This window comes from Copadichromis virginalis, linkage group LG7, assembly GCF_057382275.1.
Source record: "Copadichromis virginalis isolate Kocher_CV1m ecotype Utaka linkage group LG7, C_Virginalis_male_GT1.1, whole genome shotgun sequence".
Taxonomy (NCBI): Eukaryota; Metazoa; Chordata; class Actinopteri; order Cichliformes; family Cichlidae; genus Copadichromis; species Copadichromis virginalis.
In genome coordinates, this window is record NC_140624.1 from 56643676 (window position 1) to 56667225 (window position 23550).

The window sequence follows — 23550 nt, forward strand, 5'->3', positions numbered from 1 at the left end:
AATTGTTTATATCAGTTTAGCTCTGGCTGAGTTTATGAAACCATCTGTCATCAACTGATAACCCACTAACTCAGTCAGATTGCCCATTTATTCTAATTACAGAAGAATTTTACCCATAAAGTACTTGTTGCATTGTCATATTCTGCCAAAACATGTCCATCTGTTATGGCTCTCAAAACTCAACACATATTTAAACCTCACTCCCACGTGGTGTTGCTGTTCTTTTGAATCTGTATTTGTCACATTTGGCTTTTATTTATGTTTTTTCCCTGTCAAAACCCCTAAGCTAGGAAGAGTAAATTCAAGGTCACATTCACATTAAAATACGTTTTTTTAAATTCTTTTTTTCCCAAACACACAGAGGCCTGTACATTTTGGCCATGAGAGGGCCATAGGTTCACAATACAATAACAGTTCTCAGTGCCTGTGAACGATCCTGTCTTTGCTGAAGTGCTGGTGAGGATAAGGTAAACACTGAAGGTGTTGTGGAAAGGAAATGAAAAGGAAATGAGAAAATTTTGGTCTTTGCACTCAGTCGTGCCCTTTACCTTTTTTGTGTCCATTTTTTTCACCTGGGCAGCACTTTGTCGATCACGTGAAATTAAGGTAGAACCAAAGAACGAGAATAGGATCATTCTGAACAACATCCAAAGATAAAAATAGTTGTATGAAGGGATACATTTGTAGTGAATTATTACCATAATCTGGCAGCTCATTGTTTAACTGACTGTTTTGGAGTACTCTCACTAGCTCCTTAATCCCAAAAGTAGTTACATTATATTATATAGTGTAATATGTTACCAAACATATATTATATGATATTATTGTATTGGATACAATTATAACAACAATAAGCTTCAATTCACTTTAAGTTTTATTTAAAAAGTCCTAGAACACATATTTGTCTTAAGGTACCTTATATTGTAAGGGCAACTGGCCTTTTCCTTAAAAAAAAAAAGAAAGAAAAAGAATATTTTGAGTGTAAACAGTTAAGGACCCAGCACAGATCCTCGGTAGCTCAGTAGATATTGCATGAGACTTTTAATCTCAAAATTGTGGGTTTGAGTTCTATGCTGGATGCAGGTTTGTTGGAAATTATAAATAAACAAAGTATATCTTATTTTAATTTTAAGCCGTGGTTTGTGATTATGTACATGGTGAAATTATGTACATGAAAATACATGGTGCGATTAATTTCTAATGGTCATTTCTGTCTCTTTGCAGGTTTTCACCTCAGTGGCACAGTAAGGGAACCCGCTACACCCTCTGAGCCAGAGCTAGTCTGCAATGTGAGCGTCAGCTTCGACCGCTGCAAAATCACAGCAGTGACATGCAGCTGCGGCAACAAGGACATTTTTTACTGTGCCCACGTTGTGGCACTCTCACTGTACCGAGTACGGAAGCCAGAGCAGGTCAAACTGCGCCTGCCCATCTCAGAGACTCTATTCCAAATGAACAGAGATCAACTGCAGAAGTTTGTTCAGTACCTTATCACAGTGCATCACACAGATGTGCTGCCGACAGCACAGAAGCTGGCAGATGAAATACTGTCACAGAACTCAGAGATCAACCAGGTCCACGGTGAGTGGAGCCACTGCTTTAAGGGTGGTTTGTGATTTTAGACAAAGACCAGGCTGTCCATAAACACAGAAACAGACACAAATAAATCCATGTACCTGGATTAGATTAGATTTTCTTCATCTTCCATCAGTGGATTTCCAGTTGTCATCTCCATATGTACTGTGTATGTAAGTGCACCTGTACTACAGCATACAAGAAGGAGACTTTCTTTGTGTGTATTTGTGATACATTGTGACACATAAGTCCCCATTTCATATATATTTGAGCAAACGTCTGCCTGAATACATTATCTTATGCTAAAAAGCATCTCTTGTATATGTAGCTTTAGTATCTTAAAATTAAACTGAAAATTACCTTCTTGAACAAATTATCTGCCTGAAAATGTACCTGTGTGTTTCTGAATTACTTTAGTATTAATGGTCTTATGTAGATTGTTGTACTGAGCAGAACAAATCTAAAGTAGTGCTGCAGCTAACTATGATTTTAATTTTGCTGCTGAAACTGTTGCCCGTACTGATGAATCATTTTACCCTTAAAATGTCAGAACATCGCGAAATTGTCCATTTTAACTTTCTGAATCCCAGGTTGACAAATTAAATCTTTTAAGTATTTTACAATACAGTATATGAATGTTTAAATTATGATTTAAATAACTGGTTATCAGAATATAAGGATGACTAAGTGTGTACTTATAGTGGAACATATTTAGCATAAACCTTATGGATTATATATTCCCTGGAGTTGGGTGTTAAGCGTTAGAAATGAAGGATGCACTCTTTGCTCATGTAGAATGCTTATTGTTGCAGATTTTGCATTATTTTCACTATTGATCAGCATTTAAGCTTGCACAGCACTAATGCTTTAATGCAAAAAGTAAACTAGTAGATATGCTGATGGTGCCATATTCATTTTGTGCTCTTCCCTGAAAAGACACTTGTTTGGAAATCAGCGCAAGTTGTTTAATCATTGTTTAAAATAATAAGACCATATGCATTAATGGACATACGAATATATAAGTACTTGTGCTTTTGATGCTTTCACATTACATACTGTTTTGCACTGCATCAAATCAGTTTTTTATGAGGACATCTAGTTGTTGTTAAGAGTTACTGACTTATTCATTTTCATTCACTGCAGGAGCTCCTGATCCGACAGCGGGGGCAAGTGTAGATGACGAGAACTGTTGGCATCTGGATGAGGAGCAAGTCCAGGAACAGGTCAAGCTCTTTCTCTCCCAGGGCGGGTACCATGGCTCAGGAAAGCAGCTCAACTTACTGTTCAGCAAGGTACTGACCCACTAATCACATCATGTCTTATATGTACGGTGATTTTGTTGATTTTATGTATATTTATTCTGATACTCTACAAGCTATTTGCACTGATAGTCAAAACACCTTCCAAATTTAATACCTTAAGGGGTACCAGAATGATCCATGCTTGGTCTTTTATCATTTACATTAAAAGTGTTTTATTTCTTTGGTGAAATTAAAATAATCCAGAACTGTCACCTTGATTTTGATCCTATTATCTGATTAAATAAAAGTGATATATACCGTTTACTCACAGTGACGTTGTCTCTGCAGGTGAGAGAGATGCTGAAGATGAGGGACTCCAATGGAGCTCGCATGTTAACACTGATCACAGAGCAGTTCATGGGTGACCCTAGATTGGCGCTGTGGAGGCAACAGGGGACGGCCATGACTGACAAGTACAGGCAGCTGTGGGACGAACTAGGTACAGTGATAACAGGCACACAAACAGAATTTCAACCAATTTGTGGCAGCTTTAGTATGTGAGCGGCTACAGTGCAGTTCAACCAGCTGTCTTTTTCTTATGATTCTCTTAACCCTTAGATGTCCTATTGTTTATTACCATTTATTACAGAAATACATTTTGAAATTCTGAGATTCAAAATCTTGCAAGATAAAGAATGTGAAATCCTTTGCATTCATCCACCGCTAGTTTTTATACGTTTATGTGAGCAATAAGCTTATTTACCTGATTTTTTTTTCCTGTTCTCTAGCAGGGGGAAACTCCACTGTTTGCAAAAAGAACTCTTGCTATGTAGAAGTCTATAGAAAAATAACTCTTTGTCTCCCCTACTCTATGACCTCAGTAAACACTTTCCTGATAAGTTTATTATCTCAATCGGTAGTTTTACATCTTATTGAATACAGTGTCATATGAATTTTGTAAATTATGCTCCCGGATAAAACAAGTGACATCCTGTTTAAAAAAACCAAACAAACAAAAATACAAAAAACAAATCGAATCAAGACTGATGTGATGGTCCATTTGAGGCCTCATAACAGGAGTTTGCTAATAGGTGACATCAGGATTCGCCCATCTTTTATATACTGTCTATGGCTGATTCTAATCGCTTGTCCCAGATGGTGACTGTTCCTTTTGCAGAAACAGACCAAAAACAAAACAAAACCAGCCAGACTCCAAGTGTAAAGCTGACCTATTTGCTTGTGATCAAAGATAACTCAGATTTCCCTTAAAAACAAACTCAAAATCCTGTTTTCATGAACATTTAAGTCCTTTTTATAAAAATTCTAATATTAAATCTTAAATCGTAAATATTAATGTTTTACTTATTTCCCCATCTTCTGTTTCCTTTCCTTCCCCTGTGTGTTGCTGTTGAAGATTCTTTCTCTGCATTTCGTCACTCACGTGTGATGTCGCCCTGCTGTTTTCCCTCCTCCGTGTTGTCCTTGGTGCACCCCTAACAAAGAGACAGAGGATAAAGCCTGTCTCCTCCTTCCCCTTCCCCCTCATTGTGAGCCTCCCTCCCTCCCTCCCTCCCTCCTGTATTCACTTCATCCCTCCCCTCACCACTTGTCTTCTCTTTTTTTTGGACATCTTCTTTTTTTTTTTTTTTTTCAATTTCGTTTTGCCCTAACATAGTCATTATTCCCTTCATCCTTCTTCAGCCTCTTTGAGTGTGTGTGTGTGTGTGTGTGTTATTTTTTTTCACTACTGTCTTCATGGTTTTAGCCAACAGTGCAATTAATCTCCCAATTGTTTATGGAGCTGCAACAATTAATTGAGTAATACAGCATCAGGAATTGAATTGGCATAATCACTTACTGATTTTAGTCTTTTTCCTTTTGTGGTCATTTTGTCACACAAAACAGAACATCATATATTAGCAGCACATGCTTGGACTGTTCAGAACAAATTGGCACTTTCTCGAATTTGGTTACAACAACAATATGAATATTTCCTGCTGTCTTATCAATTCAGGTTTCAGCTTTGATTGCTTAGTCGATAACATAAAAATATATCCATCTGTTTGGTTGGATATGTAAAATGCTGGTCCAAAACTGTCTTTCAACTGTGTTATGTTTGTTTGTTTGTTTGTTTGTTTGTTTGTTTGTTTGTTTGTTTAAAAAAGCTTTTTTTGGTTCCAGCTTTTGAGCTTTTATTGATCTAATATGACAGCAAACTGATTCTTGACTTGACGTTACAAGCCTATAGACTGTATATCGAAGATGGACAGAGCCTAATCATCTGCAGGATTCACCTTTATTCTTTTGGCTGTTGGTGTTAGTTTTTCCAGAGCTAGAAATAACCATATTTAGAGAAGCCTATGATGTACTTAGTTATTAACTAATGCTGACAAGCATGTGCTAGCAAGCTGAACTGATAAACTAAAACATATGCAAACGCATCCACACAGGCATGGATAGCTGCTGATTAGCGCTTAGCGGTCGAAGCATAGACTTCTTTGATGGTCTCAATCACACAGCAAGCTATATTACTTGACAGATAATTTCATTAAAATGCTATAATCTGCTATAATCTGCTATAATCTGCTATAATTTACATGAAAAGGTGACTTCAGCTCGTGCAGGTGAGGCTAATAGCTACACTTGCCAGTGTCGGCTTATCCATCAGTCAAAGTAGTCACCTCAAATTTTAAGCTTTATCAGTATCAAAAAGGGTGAGTTATTAAAACAAAAACAGCTCTCTGAAGTTTTGTAACGGGAAATTAGCTGTACTGAAATTTGAAACTGAAATTGGCTGTCAGAGTTTAACAGGGGAGGTAAATGGTCTGCTTTTGCAGAAAGCCTCAAGTGGCCATTAGGGGAACTGCAGATCCTTTCTTGTATTTCTTTTTTTTTTTGGCACTTCCATGTTTGCTTCATTTTTCAGCCCTTAAGGTTGCCGGTTCAACTGAGCACAAAACAATCTCATGATTTATAAACCAGCATAATCAACAGTTTAATCAATAATGAAAGTATTGGCTAGCAGCAGCCCTCAATTATTTAACAAGTTAACTTGAAGCTACAAAACTTTATGGATTATTAAATTCCTTTTTTTTTTTTTTTTTTCATTCTGTTCTCTTGCTGCAAGTCTCAGAAGAGGAGAGCAAAGTTTGTAAGTGTAATATATCTGGATATGTGTGTGCAGGGGCCCTGTGGATGTGCATCGTGCTGAACCCCCACTGCAAACCTGAGCAGAAGGCTTTCTGGCTACGTCAGCTTCGCAGGTGGAACAGCGTGGATGTCTGCCCCTTGGAGGACGGTAACCATAGTAGCGAACTGACCAATCTGACCAACGTTCTGCCCCAGGGCCCTGCTGGTAACCCAGGTGAGATGACACCAGGCAGAAATATGTCTTCCTATTGTTTTATTCCCAGACGCTCTCCTGCATCACATCATTTCTTTGTCCAATCTCCAGCAGCACTGCCCCCCCCCCCCCCCCCCCCAAAAAAAAAAATAAATAAAAAATCAAGTCCCCTTTCAATCTCGGCGGCCGTGAGGCTTTTTACCTTTTTACTAATAGAATGATCCTAATAACACATTTGAGGTCCTGAAGCCTTTTCTGGCTCTATTCTCTCCTCAGCTTTAGCTAAATCGGAGAAAATCCAGCGAAATTAATGTTTCTTTCAGGCAATAATAAAAATGTTTCAAATGAGCTGAAGGGACCTTTTATTACTGCTGAGATTTTTGCCTGTAACACGCTGCACTTGTTATGTTACTGACCTTTTTTCAGTTCAACTTATTCAACTTATTCATTATACATCTTGTCACTCTCTTATTCTCTGTCTTTTTCATATACACTCCCGATCAATAAATTGAATGCTCAAAAAAAAGTTTTCTCTCACTGCCATGTCTTTTTGTTGCATGTTGAAGCTCTACTTGGAACCTTGTTAAGATCCAACCATGCAAAATATGTTGTTTTTTTTTGCCATTTTTCAAGCAATCTTAAACTTTTGTATTCAGCTTTTGTAGCACTTTGGGAAATCTAAGACTGGAAATATAACTGTGTCACAAAAATGAAACCATCCATCAGGACTTTTGTACTAGGCTGTAAACATGCCTTTTAACTCCTGGTCATTTTAACCCCTGATCATTCCTAAATTTATCAAATCAAAAAAAAAGTTTGCGCTTGACCTCAGAGTCAGCCTCAGGTGGCCATAGGAGGAACCCGAAGGGAACCAGTATCATGTAGGCTTCAAATATATTTCTCAGATGGAAATTTAATTAATAAATTGCTTTGCCTTTATCATCAAACTATGTTGATTAAATGATCTAATTAGGCACACAAAATAAACCACCACACTCCACTACCTCGCAGCTTGACGTTTAAAAACATCTGACGTCTCTCACAGACTCGCTGTCTCGGCCTCACCGGACGGTCTTCACACGAGCCATCGAGGCCTGCGACCTGCACTGGCAGGACCCCCACCTGCAAAACATCATCACGGAGGACCACTACACCAACTACTGCTACCATGAGAACCTCGACTCGTCCCTCTTCGACACCCGAGGGTGGCCTTTGTGGCATGGTGAGAGAGAAGAGTTGTGGTTAGAGATAACAAGAAATAAATGTAGAAAAAAAAGCAGAAGGAATACAAATGAAATAACTTCTCCTTCCCACAGAGCACGTCCCTACAGCGTGTGCCCGAGTGGATGCCCTGAGATCACACGGATACCCCAAAGAAGCGCTCAGGCTGGCCATCGCCATCGTCAACACACTGCGGCGGCAGCAGCAGAAACAGCTGGAGCTCTTTCGCTCCCACAAAAAAGGTCAGTGTACCCTCTTTTAATGTGCTCTTTAGTTTTGCTTTCCTACTTTTAATCAGTGCCCTCCAAAGTCTGTTTTCATTTTACTGCTGTATTATCTGTATACACAACGTCTGTTCACCCGCGAAGAAGAACACATCCTCGCTTGCTCTTATTTAGGTTTCCCTCTTACAGGAACTTGGCCAATCAAGCACGTATGCAACAAATGCAAAAACATTATTTTGCATTGAACTAAAGTGCAAATGTTCACGCATCTTTACAAACAGCCATCTGTTCGATTGCTCTTGTTTTTTTTGTTTGTTTGTTAAGGTTATTGGTGTTATCTGCTTGTATAATTCAAATTTGGGCTTGAACATTCATGGGAAACATTTATTTGGGGCTCAATTACTCTGTTGGTGGAGCCCTGTGGCTCACTTAAAGTTCTCTATGAAAAACCGGTCTAACATAAATAGGGGCTTTTTATTAACTGTAAATCATGCAAAATTATGCCAACAGAGCTGTAGAATAAAAATGCAGACCTAGAAATTTGCATGTGTGGATTAAGTGGAACTGCATCTTGGAGACCTTTTCCACAGGTTATTTGTTTTTTGTGCTTTATGGAGTAGATTAAAGTGTCTCTGCGTATCTGTATCTATATATTCCTATCTATGTATTCCTTCAATGACACTGACATCATAGCTCTGTGGGGGTCACAACATCTGTTGCTGGAGACCCTTTTTAGATATGCATACAAGCTGTATTTAGTTTTCTGTGACACTTTCTATCAGTTTAACACCAGAATGTCAACAGTTCATCAACAGTCATTTACGACCATGAAAGATTATTTCATATGCAGGAATTTATATCCGACTCTGTTCTGGTGACAGGAAATATTTAAAAAAGACAATATAGAAACAACAGGAAATATTAAAAAAAGACAATATAGAAACAACAGGAAAAGAGGATGTGTGGTGGATTTGGGTTGCAAAGGGGCTTGCAGAAATGTGTGCAGGCTTAAGTCAGTTAAATAGTACACCCTATATGAGATACATGGATGTTTTAGGCTTATTCAGCATCATGACATGGTCTTCCTAGCCTGCCTAAACTAATGTTATAAACTAATACTTAGTGTCTTTGTGTTACTGCAGAGCTGCTAAACAGAGGAATTACAGCAGTCACCAACCTGGAAGGATGGGTGGGCCACCCTCTGGACCCCATCGGCACTCTTTTCAGCACCCTCATGGAGATGGGGAGGGGCAGCGAGGAGGGAATTCTGCTTGATTTCTCAGGTGCGTGCAGATCGCTCACATCCTCTGGTGCCAAAAGTCTTTCTGAAGACTGGTGCCTTTGTTTGCTCTAATTCTTTTGTGAGATATTTTCATGTCCTTTTTTGGGTTGATAATATTTATGGAAGATGTGTGTTTGCTGAAATTACCTAGAGAACCCTACAAGGCACACATTTTTAAGAGGTAATAGGGCAAAAGTATGGTGAGTCACTGATGAGCTTTAACATTTTATTGGATTTTGTAGTGTTACCATAGGATGCAAAGTCAAAGAAATGTAGTGGTAGTAGAAAGTACAATATTGTTCTCTGAATGCAATGATATAGAAATATACTGTAGCTGAAAATGAAAATACTCAAGTGATGTATGTATGGTTGCTTTCCTTTGCTGCAGATGTTACACACACACACACACACACACACACACACACACACACACACACACACACACACACACACACACACTCATACTCATACTCATTTTCCAGAGTGCCTCCAACATTTACACTGCAGTGATTGTATCTTCTCTGTCAGAGCTGCAGGCCCTCAGGTCACAATCAGCACAGTTGACACAGACATGCTGATTGGCCTCCAGTCATCCTCCAATAACAGCTCATGAATAAGAAATGCAGCAGGAAAAACACTCCAATTAAAATGCATTAATTATGCAGGGAGCTCAGCGAGACGAATTTCAGCGTACTGTAGCCAGAACAGACGTCACATTAGCACTCGGTTTTGCTTGTAAAGAACAGTTTCTTCAGGAACTGCTCAGGGCCCTTCATTTTTATGTTCTAGATTTAATTTTAAAAACATAACCCTGATTTTAATCACCATCAATCTACAATGAATTCTTAATGAAAACTGAAATCCCCTTATTAAAAGAAGTTTTCAGAGACTTAATTCAGTACTTTGTAGAGGTACCCTTAGCTGCAGTTATGTAATTGTGTCATGTTGGAAAAGCCTCCACAGGCTTTTCCTGTCGAGGGTGGAGGTCTCCAAGATGCAGCACCTAGATTTGGGCAGTTCATCCCATTTTGTTTTCTACCTCTTGTCAGGCTTGGCAGGATGGCATGGCAAGCATCTGAACTGCTGTATTCAGAGTTTTCCACAGGTAGTCTGTGGGGTGTTGGCTGAGACACTCAACTTCAGCCCTAAAGACTTGTCCTGAGACCATTCAATTATTATCTTTGCCAGTTTAGATTCTTGTTACGCTAAAAGCTGAACTGTAGTCCCAGTCTTTGGTCTCTGGGGGGGGTTTCTTTAAGAAATTCTGTTTGGCTGCATTTATTCTCTTAGTCCTAACTGATCTCCCTTACCCTTTCCCCTTCTTAGAAGCACCACCACAGCAGGGAGCTACTGCCACCATCCTTCACTTAGCTGTCTTTTTTCCTCGTGTTCTCTCAGCCCTTTATATACAATTTCTTAAGCTCTTAGCAGTCATAAATATTTTGCTCAGACTGACTCATCCAGCTGTTTTACTGTAAAGGTCTAACTAGTGCAGTGCTGTTGAGTTGGTTTGCATGTTTTTTTTCTCTGCAGAGGGCTTCTCTTTTTAGATGTATGACGAACTCTATGAAAAGATTAGATGGTATCAAAGCACCAACTATAAAGAGAAATTGTTTGATACCAAAGTGTTGTGTATCATACATACACTGCTCATACACACTTCAGCTGTGGTGGTTTGCATTGAGACTCTTGGACCTTTACTTCGTAAGGTTTATTGAGTGTAGATTGATGGGTAAAAATATGAGTTGTCAATATGAGTTCAAGAAGTGAAGGAACTTTTTGTAGTGAATATAAGGCTTTTTTTTTTGGTGGGAAGGTTTTCAATTAAGCCTGTGCTATTTATAACTGTGCGTGTGTGTGTGCGCGCGCTCATTAGGGACTGTTAATTCTCCTGGGATGAACTGTAAGGTCTGCCAAGACATCATTAAACCATTAAAACACATGATTACCATCAGGAGGGTACACAGTGAGGAAAATGGAACACGAGAATGAACAAACAGATCAGTAGATTTATCAATACTCAGCTCAATCTGCACCCCAAAGGGGACATTGTCCTTGCTAAGTCATCTCTCACCCTGTCCTCCTCCCAACTCTCTCTCTTACCCTCAGGCTCGCTGGGTTCAGGCAGATGGACGGAGCATCCGGTTTTCCCAGCGCAGCGTTTCTTGGAAGAAGGAGAGTCTTTCCTGTCGTTGGCCGTGGAGACAGCTCTCATTGGACTGGGGCAGCAGAGAGTGATGCCAGACGGCCTTTACGCTCAGGAGAAAGTGTGTCGCAATGAAGAGCAACTATTGGGCAAGCTTCAAGAAATTGATTTAAATGACATGCTGGTGAAGATCTTCCGGAAGCAAGCTGTCTTACTGCTAGAGGGTGAGTAGGACCCAACTTTAACAACATTAAGCTGCTTTTTCGAACAGTGAGCTTAAAGAACAGACTCTGTGTGTACAAGGTTGTTAACTCTGTGTACTTTGCAGGTTCTGTGCTGTACATGTACGTTTACGCTTCGTTTGGAGTCCCGTATTTACAGTTGTGGACTTGTTTGCATTGTCAGTCTGTTGTCGCTGTGTATTTGTCTGTGTGTATGTTATGGCTTTAGTTTTCCTGCCAATATGTCTTTTGCACACCATGGTTGTGTTTATTGGGTAAAATTATTCGCTGTCCTGATAGTATGAAAAAAATGTCAACACAAAATAATCTTGTGATATTCTACTCTATTCTATTGTCAGCAAAAGCGTACTAAAAGCTGACATTTCCTGTGCCAGAAAGCTCTGCTGTTCTCCAAAAGCATATTAAAAGCACATCCATGAGTCAACACTGTTGTATTGTGCGACATGATCTTTCTTTGCTATGGACACACATTGTAGTCTGTTTTAGTTTACTTCTCACGTACAGCAGAACAAACTTAACTCACTGTTGTTTTTAGTCTTTTCATGCGAATTGTTTTCAGATTCCAGGTTAAGATGTTAAAAAGATCCATTTTTTTAATGGAAAACTGAACTTTCACTAAAAACCATAATCTGCCAGAAGTACCAAATGTATATTCGTTTACAGTTAAAAATAGTTTATTTATTTTAGTGTAGAAAAACCTGTTCCAGGTGATATGAGAATTTAAAAATGAAACTACATAATTGTGATTTTCTTTTTCTTTTTTAAAAAGAGACTTGAATACGAAGTAAAAACCAGTGAGCTTGGAGTGTATATTCCACAAAGAACAGGGCAGTTATCCACTAACAGCTGCAAGGCTTAAAAAAGTGAAGGAAATAATCATTTTAATATATATTATCAAAGTCTGTAAATCTTTATTTCTTTTAACACATTTTAGCTCTTTTATTTATAAAGTATAAAGAAATAAAGCATGAGAAAATTGAGAATGAGCCCAGCATTTCAATTAAATCCAATAACTTCTTTAATTTAACTGAATTATTGTCTTAGAGAAAACCAATATTGAATTTAATAGAAGCGATTATACTAAATAAGCCCTTTTTGTGCCACCACACCAGCACTTGAAAGCTTTTCCTAGAAGCTGTTTCATTTTCTTTAGAACTACATGCATATTGACATGTTTCAGGATGTCCTCTTGCACAGTTTAAAAGCAAAACGTTTCTGCTTTCTGTTTCACCAATACAGTGATCAACCCTCTGATACAGAGCTGACTCACACACTTCGACTTTGCTTTGTGGGTTTAATCAGCACTATCAAACTTGTTAACGTCAGGCTGGGAAACAATCTGGTACATAGGGTTACCACCCAGTCATATATGAAGCTCTTCTCTGCACTCATCTGTATTCACGTCGACTCTGTACAGACTGAACTGATCCATGTCTTTCTTGTTTCTTCCAGCTGGTCCTTACAGTGGTCTGGGGGAAATACTCTACAGAGAGAGTGTCCCCATGCACACTTTTGCCAAGTTTCTGTTCACCTCCCTGCTACCTCACGATGCTGAACTGGCATATAGAATTGCACTGAGGGCTATGAGGTGAGTTACATGCTGTCTATATTTAAACTACATTTAAATATAGACATGAGAAAACATAAAAACAAAACCAACAACATTCTGAAAACAGGATGTTTCACTTTCCAGTTGCTTGTTTTTGAATGGATAGACAAGGTGACAGTTCAAGGTAATTTCCTTTATCGCCTGTCTTTTATTTTTCCCCACCTCCAAACTATATTGTCTTAGGACCTAATTCTAAATATCCTGTATGGAAAAATACTCATGTGTGATTTCAATGGCAGTACAACAACCATTGAAAACATGATTTTTTTTAAAAAGGACAGAATACTAGTATCCACCACTGATATAGTACCTTTTGTACTTGTATAACATCAGTGATAAAGGTACTTATTGTAAGTTCCTGAAGCTGTTAACAGAATGTGAACAAACCACCAAAGTGACCTAAAAGAAATTTAAATTAAAAAAAAAAAAAAAATCTGTGTATTGTATTGAAGCTGTATCAACTGAAGCTGAACTAGGGCGTGTTGTGTTATAAGGGCTGTCTTGTGTACAAAATGGTATTTTTGTACCACAGGCTGATGCAGTAAGTCAACGTCACCTTTATTTAACTGAGGAAGTCATAGAAATTACAATACATGATTCATATTTCTATATTAAGCCTACGTTAGTAGCCACCATGTATACTTGTGCAGCATGTGCCTGCACATAAGAAAGTGTACATCCGGTTGAAGTGTAACTTTAGAAAGGTTTGTGGTTATTACCTACAGAATTACTGCAGAAACTTGAATCATACATTATTTAAAATGACAGGCCAACAAAAGGCAAAATCTCTTGAGGAAATGAAGCTAGCAAAAACTAAACAAAAAATATTTTATCTAGAACTCATAGTAAAAAATAGACGTCTAGATTAGGCAAGACGAAATGGCTGAGAAACTAAAAAAAAACATGCAAATAGTGGCGCTAAGCTAACATTTTCAGGCGATCATTTTCATTCAGACTTCCTTCATGTTGGAAGGAAGGAAGTTGGGGGGTTAATGATGACAGTCCATCATCCAAATCATCCTCTAGACGTTCACTACAGAGGATCAGTTTTAGTCTGCATGCCTGAAAGAGAGAAGGAAAATGTGCATTTACATAAAGACCGATTAAGGCTGGAATTTTAACACCACCTCCTAATATAACCTGCCTCTCTGCCCGCTTTAAGTCTCCACTGGTTCATGATTTAGAGATGGAAAAAGAAGAGAGGCAGACTGAGGAGTTATCTGGGACACTGTTTAATGATAAAACCTCCTTTTGCTGGAATATTCACTGAATAATTCAAGAATGCTGAGGAGGAGTTTTAGAAAAATGTGTGAATAATAAATACACACTGTTGGTTTGCTTCTAGACCACCACGGGAACCTTTATTTCGTCTTGTTTAAATTAAACTTCTCTGATTTTTATATTATGTAAATCGATCAGACTTTTTTTTTCCCCCCCAGACCTAAAAACAAAAGATGATTATAAAAGTACATCAGCTATATCCGGTAGAACATCTCTGTGGTTTGGCTGAAAAGGAAAAGTTATTTTTAAATCCATCCTTTCCTCAGTGCTCATAGCCTGAGGCAAAGATCCACCTGAGCTCAGGTGTGCGGACACGCACTGAAAAACTATTGATTGATCCTGTAAGGGAAACATTACACTCTGATAACTTGTTTACCTCCATGAAGTGTTCTTCTGAGAGGTCACATCTCTTCCTGTCTAATAAAGAACTAATATAATTTTTTTCCATCTGCTCTCAGGTTGCCGGTCCTGGAGTCCACAAACCCCTCTAGTGACTTGTCTCGGCCTCACCACATAGTGTCGGTGGTGCCCAACCGATACCCTCGCTGGTTCACTCTAAGCCACATAGAGACTCAACAGTGTGAACTGGCCTCCACGATGCTCACTGCTGCTAAAGGTACACAAACGTACATTGACTCAAGATTGGAAAAGTGCATTTTGAGGTGTTTTGTGATCAAACAGAATTATATATATACAGAAAACAGATCACATGGCAAGATAGAAATACCTGATATTCATGATAACCATCAGATTTAAAAATGAAACATCAATACTGTCAGTAATGCACATATGAAAAATATTATCTTTTATTTCACAGTGCTGCAATATAGGGGAAATTACTACTACTATTTATTGTAGAGTTCAGGTAGATGGCTCCATCAAACACACCCCTACACCACCCCAGCATCCACCTGTAGGCTTTGGGGTGATGTTTATTCATCATGCAACACACAAATACAGGTTAAACAGCAAAAGGAAAGACTTTATTGACTGTCAAAAAAATCCCAAAGTGACCCAAAACCAATAAGTAAAACAAAAGGGGCCACTTGACGCATATGGAATGAGGGAGAAGAAATGTCTGATTTTGAGAAAGTGTGCGCGCAAAGGGAGGGTATGGTAATCAGATAGGTGAAAACACTGAAACATAGAAAAGCACTGAGGGCAGGGCCAATAATCAGAACAGAGGAAAAAGAACACAAGCAAAAGTAAAACAGCAACAAAAGACCAACCAGCCTTCAAAGTAAAACAGGAAGTAACCAAAACCAAACCAAACATCTAAACACAAAGGCAGGAAACAATAAAGACTAAAGAAGATGATTGTGTAGAAGACAGAAGGAATGGGAAGAAAAAGATGAAACGTTTAAAATCTAAAAACTGATACCATGGAAACGATGGCAACCTTTTTTTCCCCACAATAAACTGTGAAGTGAAAATCTGATACCGTGACAGCCCTAATATCGCTCTGATGGTAATATCCTTTATGCTGCTTATCACCAATTTAAGTACTTCCCCACAGTATGTGGGAATTATTTTCAATGATAAAATGAATTAAATTAGAACAGCCTCAACCAGGATAAACAGGAAATTGGATTGAAGGCACAGTGAGCTGAGGAGATGCTGCATCTTCTCAGGCTGATGGTGTCAACTTAGACTTCTCAAAAAAAACTGAACAGCCTCCTGACAGAGCAATCTCGCCTTTAGTTTAGAGGTATTTAATGTTTTCTGACGTGTGCGACCACATACAAGACTAAAGTAAAATTTGCTACCTATGGCAAGCGAGAGAAACTATTTTGGAAAAAAACCTGCAGGTACCCAGGACATGTAAGAGCTAGAGTACCCTCAAAATAATGTAGTTCCTGATTACATCTGAAGGGAAAGTGTTTTTAGCCTTTTCAACACACCACATGGAAAGAAGGTGCAAAAAGTCTGTCACCTTAAATAGTTGTTAGAAGGATAATTGTGTCAAACTGAGCTGCGTGCAAACAGTACACAATTCAGGTTACACTTTCTGCTGTGTTCACCCATTTACATTAATTAAGATTTTACTTTAAATATCTTTTGGAAATGTGTGATCAAAGCACATGAAAAACAGAAACATAGTGTTGAACAGGCAATAAATGTTCAAATACTGCAAGTCTTGCTTGAAGGCATTTATTCAGTAAAGAACTTTGCACACCGGAGCAGCTGCTGTGTGAAGTGGGAATGTTGAAATGTTTGTTCAGGAACGTTACCAGAAATATATAAAGTTATAATGATGTGGCACTGGATGAGCTTGGCAGAAGAAGGTAATTGAAAACTACCCAGGTATTATTAGAGGGCCTGCCTGGTGACATTCTGTATTTTCTCCATTTGCTTTGTTTGATGTGTTACCAGGTGATGCTCGCAAGCTAGAAACTGTGTTAGAGTCGATCCAGAAGAACATCCACTCCTCCTCCCACATCTTTAAACTGGCCCAGGATGCCTTCAAAATTGCCACTCTCATGGACAGCCTGCCTGACCTCACGCTGCTCAAGGTTTCCCTGGAGCTGGGCCTTCAGGTAAAGAAACACACACACACACACACACACACACACACACACACACACACACACACACACACACACACACACACACACACACACACATAATGCTTTCCCTAGCCCCTAACCCTAACCATTAAAAATGAATGCCTAACCCTTACCCTAAACCTAACCATAACCTAATTGTAACCCTGACACTAAAACCACATTTTGAGCCTCAAAAATGCCTTCAAATTTGTGAGGACCGGGTTGTGTGTCCTCACAAGTGACTGTTGGTTCTCACAAGTATAGTAAAATGCAGATTTCGGTCCTCACAAAGATAGCTAGACAGGAACACATACACACACACACACTGTACAGACTTTAATTTTGTGTTTCGTAAAGGTGATGAGGATGACCCTGTCTACACTGAACTGGCGTCGGAGAGAGATGGTGCGCTGGCTTGTCACCTGTGCTACTGAAGTCGGTGAGTTTTTCATACCAGAGGAAATCGTGACACACACCCTCTTTACAGTGCTAATTGTGTCAGAGGTGTCAATGGTGTCTTTTTATATAAATTGTGTTTCTGCATATTATAACCTGCATATTAATATCATCTAATGGTGAAATTTTGGGATAAAACCTCTTATATGTGCCATGCACAGGTTTAAGAGTGAGAGCATTGCAGCAGTCCCATATGGAAAAGAAATAGTAAAAACTTACAAAAGACTTGCATAAGATGTGGCCTACTTCATATAGTGAATCATATAAGGCTTATATGATTTACTCATGAAAGTGGCCACTTTCTCATTACTTTCATATATTGTTTTAGTAAGTATCCAAAACATACAAGTTTCATTTGCATAATTTTTCAAGGGATCTTATATCCGTTTTCACTCTTGTATGCTTTTCATACAAGTTTCACACAAGACAGATACAAACTTTATAAGATTTATATATATCTATGTTTGTTCCCCTGCCATCTATGAGACAGAATCAGCGCAAATCTTGGTCATGCAATAACATTTAATCGGTTACGCAACTTAAAAAGTAACAGGTTAGGTTGTATCTGAATACTTTAACATACAATAACACAGTCTACACTGTCTAATAATTAAACTAAAATTATGTTTGGAAGGAACAGCCAATTAGAAGAGAGTTGGCTTCAGGGAGGATTGGCCTTAAAGCGTGGACTTAAAACAGGAGTCCAAGACATGAAGTTGGAGAAGAGTGTCATTTATGTTATGCTGTTATCATGAGTAACCAGCAATAAACGGACTGCTTCTTTAAGCACACTGTTTATTTCAGTTCTTACACTGCTGCTGTGCTTGTGGTTAAATTTTGTATAAAGTACAATGCAGTTCAGTTTGTCTTTCTATTGCACCACAGAGTCTACTCATACATGTGTAGAAAAAGCTCGACAGGCCTGCTGTGCCCTGTTGTGGGAAGGGAATAGCAAACAGTTAGCTACAAATAGATTGTAAAGATGTTTGTGCCTGTGAATGCTTAGAGATTTAGGGACTTTTGCGAAACAGCAGGTCAGACTTCATAAGTGGGTTTTGGAAAGCTCTCTGCAAGGGAGATGGAATGACTGGAAGGTCAGTAATTATGGGAGATTGTGGGCTGTTGGCTGATTAAGTGGGCCTTATGTTTGGCCTTGAATACTGAAACCCAGTGGCTGATTTCCCTGAAGTGGACAGGAAGCTAAGTCCAGGGGGAGGGAGCTCTACAGAGGAAAACCCTCCTTCCAGATGATCTCTTGTGAATGCAGGGGAGTGACAAGGGGACCCTGTTTCTGTGAGCGGACTTTGAATGGATTCATTGAGAAAATGCCAGCCTGGTGTGGAGTGGGGGCCAAATCATATAATGTCAGAGGAATTAGCAACAAACTGTCCAATTACAATGTAATAAGCTGTTTTAATTAATGATTTTCATTTACAAGGCCAGATCAGAACTGTATTGCATGTTTTGTTAAATAAAATATGTACGGTGGTTTTGAAAGGTTCAAAATATAATAGTCATTTTAGATTGCCTTTTTATTTCTGCTTGGATTCGTTCAAGGTTTTTGCATGGAAGGATAATGATGTTTCAGTTTTCAGCATCACTAGATCTCCTGTCTTATGATTTACACTTCACACGCTTTCGGTACTAGACTTTCATCGGGAAATGTGGTAAATGTAGAGCATACTTAGTGACATTTGCGATTGAAAGCTTCACTTTAAAAACCTCTTAACTGTCAAGCTAAGATTTCTTTTTCTGTCTTTCTAGGCGTGTTTGCTCTGGACAGCATCATGCAGAACTGGTTCACCCTCTTTACCCCCACTGAAGCAACCAGTGTTGTGGCTAGCACTGTCATGTCCAACAGCACTATTGTCCGCCTGCATCTGGACTGCCATCAGCAGGAGAACCTGGCCAACTCTGCCCGCACCTTAGCCCTGCAGTGTGCCATGAAGGACCCCCAAAACTGTGCCCTCTCAGCTTTGACACTCTGTGAAAAGGACCACAATGCCTTTGAAACAGCCTATAAGATTGTACTGGATGCAGCTGCCACTGGAATGAACTACACACAGCTGTTTACAATAGCACGCTACATGGAGCACCGCGGTTATCCAGCAAGGGCCTACAAACTAGCAACGTTAGCCATGACTCACCTGAACCTAAGCTACAACCAAGACACACACCCGGCCATTAATGATGTGCTCTGGGCATGTGCTCTCAGCCACTCCCTGGGTAAAAACGAACTGGCAGCCGTCATCCCTCTAGTGGTGAAGAGTGTGAAGTGTGCCACTGTCTTGTCGGACATTTTACGCCGGTGCACTCTAACAACACCAGGTGGCATGGTGGCACTACACAGTCGCAGAAACTCTGGAAAGCTGATGTCTCTGGACAAAACTCCACTCAGGCAGCTACTGGACGCCACAATCGGGGCCTACATCAACACAACGCACTCTCGGCTGACGCACATCAGCCCACGCCACTACAGCGAGTTCATCGAGTTCCTCAGCAAAGCCAGAGAAACATTTCTCATGGCACACGACGGACACATCCAGTTCACACAGTTCATAGACAACCTAAAACAGATATACAAGGGCAAGAAGAAGCTCATGATGCTTGTTCGAGAGAGATTTGGTTAAAAGACGATCATATGACCAAATTGTATTTTTGTTGTTGTTGTTTTGTTTGTTGTCTCCTTTTTTAAAATCCTTTCTAACTTGAAGTGAAAATCCACCTAAAACAACTTACATGTGAATCTTATTTCTGTGCTTTAGGACTGCTGGGTCTGATGGATAACACAATTTCCTCAAGGCAAATATTTAAGACTGTGACGTTAAAACGTTACCGAGCATGATCACACACAGATTCTAGTGTTGGGTAGCCAACACTAGAATCTGGCCCAAAAGGTTTTAGAGTAAAGTTTAAAATTTGGAGGGGAAAAAAAGACTGTAAACCATATCCACAACACCCGGGGCCAAGACTAAAACAGAGTGTACACACTTTTTTGTTTGGGAGATTTGAGGCTTTTCATACCGGTTCTGTCCTTATCCAGCTTATTTCACCATAAATAGATATACAAATGCACTGAGTCTTTTGTCACATAAATAATTCTGAATGTAGAGTTAGTTGCTACTGGTGGATAGCTAATGGCTATACTGTGACCATGTTCGTTCCAAGATAGTTGCTCTTATAACGCATACAATTGTGATGTCGGCCAAGACAGTACTGTAAATACAGACTTTCCCATTGGGGCTTTAATCAGACATGTAACTTGTAAATAATCTTCACCCCAGTAGCAGTAGCTACAACCATAGTCATAACTGCAGCAAGAGTAATGCCCAAAAACTTTATCTGCTAGTGATTATATTTAGCCTTCGAGAACCAGAGGAAGGAATCTACCTTTAATGGCCACTCATCACCACATTCTGGAGTCAGTGTGGCATCATCATAGTAGAGACACAGAAAAGCAACAATTTTTCTTATTTGACAGTATTCTTTTGAAAATGTTTTTAATTATTTAAATAGTTGCCAACTATTATTTTCTGTTGATCCACGGATAGATTAAGTAATTGGATCTCTAATTAAATGTATTACTTTGAACTGCAATATAATCACAAAGTTATAGGTACCGCTCCACCAATTTGTGATATTGTAGCGCCAAACCATAATTCATATTAAATGTTTAAAAGATAAGCAGGAATTACATTTTAGAGTTCCTGTTCAGTCTGTTCAGGGAGTTCTTCCTTCCCACTGACAACAAGTGTATGATAATGGTAGAGTTATTTCTCGAACGTTGTATGGTCTTTTCCTTAACCTCCGAAGACACGAACTCTTCCACGACATGCATTTTTCATTTCTCTTCGATATTTGTGCATATTGGGGCCCGATGAATGTAAAAACAAAGAATTACCAGATTTTTTTTTTTTTACCTTTTTTTTAAAAAAAGAAAAATAAGAGCCACATATGAGGATATTCGTTTAAAATTTTGATAGAACAGTAGTAGTATAATGTCCTTGTAAGTGGATGTCAGGCCCATGTAGAGCAAAATTGAATATTTTGGTCTAAATAACCCAAAATGTGATGTCCACATATGTGGACGCCAGGTCCTAGGAGGTTAAAGCACTTTCAAATGATTCTGGTTTATGATGGCATAAAAAAACAAGTATGCAGCTCAAATGAAATGTAAATCTGTTGCTTTTTGGTGTCTTAACAGTATAGACACTGAAAATCTTGGACTGTTCACCAATACCAAACATTTTTATTTATTTATTTTTTGCTGCTTTCTGATGTTTAGAAGTTACCCCGCTGACCACTGTTATCATTATGCAGCAGATTTTTTTTGTTTTTAAATGTAGCTCACAGAATTTTTTGTGTCAACACACCAACAAACTTGGCAGTTATCTTTCAAAGGCAGCAAATAATAAGACCACTTACTAACAAGCGTAAATGTATAAAGTGTAATGATTTTGCGATGTTGTATGGGGGAAGAAACACTTGCCTTCATTTCTAGGAAAACTCCACAGGGTACCTTTAATAGACCAGACTTTTTAAACATCACTTTATCTGTGGGAGTGTTGTACACACTGTTTATACATCTGGCCCCTGGTATTGATGTGTCAAAAAAACCCCAAAAACTATGTATTTAGTTTGCAAAACTGTCACTTTGTTTGAAGATTTTGTTTTCCATTACATACAAACGTGAGAGGGTTTTACGCTGTGTATTTCCTGTATTGTCCAGTGGCAAAATGTCTGCCTTGCACTGCTCCTGCTTTCCTCGGCTAATGCTCACAGCCTCAAAGAGAAGACAAATGGCTTTAAACCAAATGGACCATTTGAAGTGACGAGTACCTCTTTTAAAGGATCCAGCTTTACTCTTCCCCCCAGGCCTCCTCACCCATCTGCTCAAGAAAGGCTCTAAATCCACCGTCAAAATTCATTTCGCTGCCATTTCCAGGCTGGTTGTTTTGGCTTTGCAGTGTTGTCGCAAACGTTCAGTATGCTTATTTGACGGACACATTTGCCACGATAGCACGACGACAAACCATCGCAGTTCTTATCCTCGTGGAAACTATGTATATTCTCAGGGATTTCTCAAAAAACACAAAACAAAACAAAACAAAAAAAACAGAAACAAACAAACAAACAAAAAAAAAGCAGAAAAAAGAACAAAAGCATTTTATTGTCCTGTGTATATATGAAAGTATATGTCTGAATATTGAAAAAATGTATATGTTAACTAATTTATGACAGAATATTCTATGTAAGACACAATACTTGAAGCTGCAGTAATTTTGGAAACAAGCGAAAAACAAAACATATCAGAGGGACTTCTAAACGTTGGCCTGGCATTGCATTACGGGCCCTGTTTGGGCTCTGCAGACATGAAATGAACTGCAGAAAGTGGCCGGCAGGAAGTGGAAGTGCAGAGTGGGTATTATCCAGAGCACAGAAGTGTACTGAGGGGTTTTACAAGTCATTGAAGGAGGCAGAGCCGCAGCAACATACAGCTGCCAACTGCTGCTGTTCTCTCATTGTGGTCAAGTCTGCCTCATTCCACCTTCTGCAGTGATTTGCTCACAAAATGAAGCTTTTTCTTTTCTTTTTTTTTTTTGAAGTCCATGCCTTTTCTCACTTCTTGACTTTGTGCAGGACAGAAAGTTGCTCTGTACAACAGGTCTTGACTGTTCCACTTCATTTTTAAAAAATTTATTTAATTGTAATGTTATTGTCTCTTCCTCTTTAACTTCATTTCTCTAGAATTCCTCACACAAGAACAGCCTTCTTTCTTGCCTTGTCTTAATGCTTTAAAATAACCAAATGGGAGTTCTAACTACCAAACTCTTTTCATACGCAAACTGACCATGATGATGGCCTTTTAGTGTCTTTGATTTGTAGCTGAACTGGCTCTGTATTCTGTGCTTGAAAAGCTCATCTCATCTTCTTCAGTGTCGTCTCTTAGAGGTCTACTAGTAGCTCTTTTGTTTAGAAATGAATGATGTGCCCTTTTATTTATTATATTAGGTAAATGATTGTGCAACCATGTCAACATGCTCATGAAGTTAAAACTAAGATTTGATACACTGATCGATTTATTTATGTAACTAAATCACTGTTTTATAAAGTTGTTAATGAATCAACACTTTGCTTTAATTAAATTAGATTTTTGAGAGGAAAATGTCTTTGTGTTTATTATTGCTTTTAAGGTACATATTGTAATTTTTTTTTAAATGTATTTAAAATAAATTGATTTTTATTTAAAATGGCTTATAATCAGCCACTATCGCTATCTTCAGAATGTAAAGAAACACTCCTGTTTATTTCCAAAAGATCTATGTATTGTGTTAAAGAGATACCAACTTAAGTTGAGCTGGGCTGTACTTTGGTGTAATACCA

The 23550-nt window shown here is 38.8% G+C and overlaps 1 protein-coding gene across 1 annotated transcript in view; it reads left to right on the plus strand.

Moving 5' to 3' along the window:
* Positions 1-23332, plus strand: part of LOC146706251 (zinc finger SWIM domain-containing protein 6-like) — a 51392-nt gene extending 28060 nt beyond the window's left edge. The window contains exons 2-14 of the mRNA XM_085464349.1: positions 1225-1581; positions 2719-2867; positions 3165-3315; positions 6001-6180; positions 7205-7381; positions 7476-7622; positions 8747-8887; positions 10996-11256; positions 12727-12862; positions 14623-14780; positions 16538-16701; positions 17068-17149; positions 18931-23332. Of these exons, the coding sequence (XP_085320475.1) occupies positions 1225-1581; positions 2719-2867; positions 3165-3315; positions 6001-6180; positions 7205-7381; positions 7476-7622; positions 8747-8887; positions 10996-11256; positions 12727-12862; positions 14623-14780; positions 16538-16701; positions 17068-17149; positions 18931-19796 (2969 nt within the window). The 3' untranslated portion in view covers positions 19797-23332. The remainder of the gene's footprint in view (positions 1-1224; positions 1582-2718; positions 2868-3164; positions 3316-6000; positions 6181-7204; positions 7382-7475; positions 7623-8746; positions 8888-10995; positions 11257-12726; positions 12863-14622; positions 14781-16537; positions 16702-17067; positions 17150-18930) is intronic.
* Positions 23333-23550: the final 218 nt, after the last annotated feature.